We start from the raw sequence: 6,442 nt of genomic DNA on the forward strand, positions 1-6,442 counted from the left end.
AAACAAAGAAAGAAAGAAACAAAAACAAGAGGAAAATAAAGGCGAGTTCGTTCTAAAAGAATTCTGTCTCGTCAACCTGCGAATTTGCTTGGCCTCGACATGGAAGTTGGAACAAACTCTGTATCCGTGAAAGTGACGTCGATTATTTCGCGGTCTCGGAAAAATTCGCCGTTAGTCGTCGATTTGTGACTAGTAAAACCGGAACACACAAAGAAAATAGTGTTTATTTCTTTTTTAATATATAGAACTGACTACATACAAGTTAACTGCCCTCTATGGAAGACACGTATTTAAATATTTGGCCAGAATAGTCGTCCTTGAAATATCGATTGATTTAAATGACCTTCATATTTGACAAATACTCTAAAACCTGGGACCTCGCTTTTGCCAAGATGAAGATCATTGAAAACCAATCGATATCCGAAGGACGAGTTTTCTGGCCAAATCTTTAAATACGTATCCTCTAGAATACGATAGTTAATAATACTCTAAGTAGAGGACAAATTCAGTATCCCGCTTTGATTGGCTGATTTTGCCATAACTTCTTGATGATGCAACTCAAACCTATCCATCGCATCCAAACGTGATTATGCCGAGGTGTTTATATGCTTTATTTATGAAAATGAATATCATTAATTTCGAAGAAGAAACATACAAAACATGAATATAACAGCGCCTCAAAACAAAGAAGAAAAAAAAAAAAGAACAAAATACCAAACACGGAATGTTTCGTCAATCAATAACACAAACAAATCAAAAATAATAATTAAAAAAAAACATAAATATATTACATTGAAGACCAGATAAAAGAAAGAGCTTTTAAAGTATGTTTAAGAAATGTAATTATGTTTTTATTGTTGGCTGAAGAAGGGTTTTGAGCCCGAATCAAACTTTCCGTGTTGATATTTTGTTATTGTTTGAAGCCGTTACATTCATTTTTGTTTATTACATTTTACAGTTCACAACTTCTAGTAGCCTAGACTCATGTTGACTCGTATAGTTTCCAATACTGACAAAAACTAGAATTTCACATTTTGAATTTAAACGATCTTTATGGATGTGACTTACCCGGACATAATACCGTTTAGAGAGCATTGGCCACATATAATTTAATATAAAGGTGTAGAATGTGAAGTTAACTCGACATCCTAGCAACGATACTCGTTGATGGGGAGTGTATGAGAAATTGACTATACCACTTACTGCCAATGATTGAAGGTATCGTTGTTTTATAATGGGATGTACTTCCGGTCTTTGTGATAGCTGTGGTTGTGGAACTAGTTGAATGTCTAGTTGTTGGTATGGTTGTATGGTTTGTTGATAGGCTGGTTGCAGGGTTAGTTGCCGACCTAGTTGTAAGTCTATTAATTAGACTATTTGTAGTACTAGTTCTAGGTCTAGTTGTGTATATAGTTGTCCGGTAGGCTGTAAGGCTTGTTTTAGGGTAAGTTGAAGGTATAGTTGTGGTAACATGAGTAGGATTAGTCGTTGGGCTGGTTGTTCGTCTAGTTGTAGAAGTAGTCGGTGGCCTACAAAATTTCACAACTTTGACGTCATCAATAGCGATATCACCTAAATAGTCTTTTCCCCTTGTGCCGATTATTTCAAACTGTTTAAAGAAAGAAATGAGATTCATAGCTTCTTGAGAGTCTTTAGGAAAATCTGCCAATGCTTTTAAAGACGATTTTGACATACAATTTTATAGGAATTTTACACTCTTGTTTATTGAAGCTCCGACATGTTTCCAACGGCTGCACGAGCTTGTGTAAGAAATCGTTAATTAACCCCTCAATCCATTCAGATTTCGTTATCTCTGAATAGACATTGACAAAAATATTTTAATTAATATTTCTTTTTTAAAATATTTAGTTTTAGAGAAATTTAACACTTAATTAATGATTATTGTGAGAGAGAGAGAGAAAGAGAGAGAGAGAGAGAGAGAGAGAGAGAGAGTGTGTGTGTGAGAGAGAGTGTGTGTGAGAGAGAGAGAGTGTGTGTGAGAGAGAGAGTGTGTGTGAGAGAGAGAGAGTGTGTGTGTGAGAGAGAGAGAGAGTCAGAGAGATAAGGGATAAAGAAAGAGGGAGCTTAAAATGTTGATATAAAGCATCACAAGAAGCAAGAAAACCACTATTTGATTGGGCAAATCTTGAAAAAGTTTAGAGCGTATCTAAGAGATGGGAAAGTGTTTTTCAAAATAATTTATAATCTAACAAAACTAATAAATTTCATAACAGTAAACGGGATTTAAAATATGTGCCACTCCTTTTTGTCTGAAGCAAATTGTAACAATTGCATATAGGGAATGAGATTAGCGGAAGAGTAGCGTCCCTTGATTGGACGTCACCCATAGTCTGTGACATCACCGGCGGAAAAGTTATTAGAGAGAGAACGTCATGTTGGTTGTGCGCATACGTCTCTCGTCCTCGCGTCCTCTCATTCCCTATTAAGGAAAGTAAATCCTCCAGAGGCATTACGCCAGTGGAGCCAGAGTTTATCCCGTGAAACGGACATTTAGCAATTACTTGTTACCCTGTACGTAGGACGCTGGTAAATTACAAAGTACTTCCGCATAAAGGTAAAAGACCCAACCACCAAATTGCTCCTCGGGGACATGGAGGGCGGGGGTAGGGGGGGGGGTCAGAAAAATAAATCTTGACTGCTCGCGGGATCGATCTCGGTTTCTTTGGTTGTAAAACGGGTCCTCTACCAACTGAGCTATTGGAACCCATTTGTGTATATTGTTCTTTGAATATTATGACGGTATAATACAGGGTGTTTTCCGCTATAAAAATTTAAAATGCCCATCATATAACTAATCATTACTTGATGAACTGTTACCGTAGAAAAATAATCTGACAAAAGACAAAAGGAAAACTTTGTCTATAATTAGAGTTTGAATTGGGGCCGGGTCCCGATTGGTAAGTTGGTAAAACAATCACTTCACACGCAAAAGAACCTAGATTGATCCCGGGGGATGTCGAGATTTTTTTCTGAGCCCCCCCCCCCCCCCCCCCCCCCCCCCGTCCCCCGTCCCACTTCCTGAGTCTGCTAAATCTGACGGAAGCTCTTTGCGATAAACTAGTGTCATATCTAAAGGGTGGCAGGCAATTGCTATTTACCGTTTCACGCTATAGAAGTAGAGAAAATCTCCAGCTCCTTCTGCCGTATGGCTCTGAACTACTAAAGTTAGAGGTCGGTGTTCTTTTAACTCTCTCCTTACCAGCTATTTTCAGAATTTACCCGAAACTTCCTACTCATCCAACACAAAAGTAGATTTCTCAAACAGAATAGTAACGAATGTATTCTATATTTTGTTCAGAACAATGAGCTCTGCAACACAGTGTCGAGTTTTTATAGCTATAACTATAACAAAATGAAATCAAAATAAGACAAAAAGAAAATATTGGCTGGATCGTAATAAATGACGATTTTTCTATGGGCGGTATGGAGAGGGTTGGCCCTCACCTACCAACTATTGGAAAATCGTCACATTCGTAACGATACAACCAACCTTTTTCTTATTCAAATATATGTTGTACATCATACAATTTAAAGAAAATGAACAGTGTGATGTAGAGCATGTTTTGCTAAGGAAATTACGTATCGTAATAACTTGCTGCGATTGTATTTGGGTGATAAAAAAGCTATTTTTGTGTTAGTTGGGTGTGAATGTTTGGGGAAAATCCTGAAAATGGCTGGTAAGGAGAGAGTTAAGGCAAGTATGTGCCCCTCCCCCTCGTGACCACTTTTTACCTGAAATGTTGAATGACTCTGTCTATATGGAAAATCAACAGTAGCTTTATCCCAAGTATCTCCATCATCGTGCTGTTGTCCTGTCTTTAACCAAAGAACTTTGCCAGGGCTATTATTATGAATCTGTTGAAAGAGGGGTAAATTATTTTGCTCAAACCGATGTGAACTTTTTCGCAGGTCTGATAATCCATTTCCTTATGGGGTCATTGTTGTAATGGACATCTCTAAAAATGGCGCAAAATATTGTCCATTACAACAATTTTGAATTAGGCCCATAAGTTAGTTCGGATGTGAGACACAGATTGGCTCAAATAATTTATTTAAACCATTTTAAAGATATTATGTAACTCTTGCCTTAATTAAAACCTTATCATTTTGAGTTAAACATGATAATGTAAATAAGTGTTTTCTATTATTATTTACTTGTCTTTATTCCACCAAATCTGCCCGTCAAATGAATAGGGAACAATAGAGTGATGTCAAAATACTGGTTCCAATTTCCTTGGAAGTGTGAAATCAGTCCTTCATACATTGTGCAACTGATGTCCTGGTTACAGAATGATGCCATCTTATTATCCACATAAATGCTGGCCGCCAATAAAGGCCTGGCACCTTTCACACACACTTGTTCAGATCTTAAACTTGTGTTCTTTGGGTCGTCGTTACTTTTATGATTATGCATGTATGTTGATGATATATCATCACATATATCAAAAGATATTGATCATTTCTTCGATATTTATATTATATTTGCCCAATTTTTCCCTTTAAAAACTCAAATGAACTGATTCAAACTGGTGTCAAGTTACTTTTGCACATGTTTATGTATTTGGCAAATTGAAATTTTTAGTAAAACGAAAGCTCAAAAAACGACTGGACCAATTTCGTCACCAAATTTTGCATGGTGTTTACACCTTAAATGAAGATGGTTTGCGTGTATTATGATATTTGATTAGACATCTTGATGATTTTATCGAAAAATCAAATTTGGTTAGTCAAATCCCACTGAAAACAGACACCATCATTTTTAATAATTACAAGGGTTGTATCTCAACCTTCCGATTAGCGAGTGAGGTGAGCGTATCAGCATTAAATCTATACTAGGCAGTGATTCCTCTCGTTATTTTGAATACAGGTAGTTTCTTAAAATCTATATAACCCAAGATGTCTGATGTCAACAGGAATCACCCATGTTGTCGAAGTGAGCAAATTGGGGGTTAATAATCTTGCTTAAGGAAGAAAAAAACGAAAGTGCCTGAAGCGGGGCACAAACCCGGGACCTTCCGGGTCACAGTGCAATGCCTTAACTACTCGGCCACTTCGCCATCCCCCCCCCCTATTAAGACAATAGAAATTGAGTTCAAATTTTACTCAACACGTGAATCATAAATTTTGAGTTGATCGACTTATCATCACGTTCATTGAAAGGACAGCAATGCTTGTTATTAATCATCATCCATCGTGGCTTGTAATCTTGAGCACGTTGCCTGTCAGCTGTCTCCACGAATCACGATCCATGTCCATCCATCATCATCCATCGTGGCTTGTAATCTTGAGCACGTTGCCTGTCAGCTGTCTCCACGAATCACGATCCATGTCCATCCATCATCATCCATCGTGGCTTGTAATCTTGAGCACGTTGCCTGTCAGCTGTCTCCACGAATCACGATCCATGTCCATCCATCATCATCCATCGTGGCTTGTAATCTTGAGCACGTTGCCTGTCAGCTGTCTCCACGAATCACGATCCATGTCCATCCATCATCATCCATCGTGGCTTGTAATCTTGAGCACGTTGCCGGTCAGCTGTCTCCACGAATCACGATCCATGTCCATCCATCATCATCCATCGTGGCTTGTAATCTTGAGCACGTTGCCGGTCAGCTGTCTCCACGAATCACGATCCATGTCCATTCATCATCATCATCCATCGTGGCTTGTAATCTTGAGCACGTTGCCTGTCATCTGTCTCCATGAATCACGATCCTATGCGGCGGTGCGCATGAAATCTGCGTTGCTTTTTAAATCACATTATTAGTATTAGGTTATTTAGATATGTCATTCTTTGTCTTCCTCTAGCTCTCTTTCCTTCGATCATCCCAGAAGTTACCAACTTTTCTGATCCGGATCTTCTCCCCACATGTCCGGGAAACCGTAACTGCCTCTTTCTGGTGGTATCGATCAATATTCTTCCTTTTCTCACCTTCTCCAACACTTCCTCGTTCCTCGTTCCTCGTCCATGATAGACTCAACATTCCTCTATACCTCCACATCTCAAATGCTTCTAACCTCCTCGTATATTCTTTGTCAAGCGTCCACGTTTCACAACCGTACAAAAGGGTACTTATAACATATATTTCCACTACTGTCATTATGGCCTTCAACTTTAATAATTCACTAACTCAATAATAATAAACTGTATTAAATAAATACATTTAAGTTAAGACAGAGCTTATTGCGTAGCTCTACCTTGACAGCGAGACTTCCGATGTCTTCCCCATACATGTTGTAGAAAAAGGTCAAGGTAATTGAGCACAGAGGTCCAATGGTAAATGCTGGGCTTATCAAGATGGCTGTGTCCCCTGGATGTCTGTGTTGCCAACCTTTAGTAGAAGCTTCGATATAAATGTATTGACTTAATGCTGAATTAGATGAGAAAAAAAAATGAATGAAAAGTTTGAAACGTGAA

General features: G+C 38.3%; 1 protein-coding gene across 1 annotated transcript in view; it reads right to left on the bottom strand.

Moving 5' to 3' along the window:
* LOC144966710 (neuropilin-1-like) overlaps positions 1–6,442 on the bottom strand; it is a 26,212-nt gene continuing 19,770 nt past the window's right edge. The window contains exons 5-7 of the mRNA XM_078903481.1: positions 6,223–6,395; positions 3,754–3,876; positions 1–1,609 (exon numbers count right to left, since the gene is read on the bottom strand). Of these exons, the coding sequence (XP_078759607.1) occupies positions 1,136–1,609; positions 3,754–3,876; positions 6,223–6,395 (770 nt within the window). The 3' untranslated portion in view covers positions 1–1,135. The remainder of the gene's footprint in view (positions 1,610–3,753; positions 3,877–6,222; positions 6,396–6,442) is intronic.

The sequence above is a fragment of the Berghia stephanieae genome, chromosome 2 (genome assembly GCF_034508935.2).
Source record: "Berghia stephanieae isolate SIO BIC M18660-M18661 chromosome 2, UCSD_Bste_1.3, whole genome shotgun sequence".
NCBI classification, from domain to species: domain Eukaryota; kingdom Metazoa; phylum Mollusca; class Gastropoda; order Nudibranchia; family Aeolidiidae; genus Berghia; species Berghia stephanieae.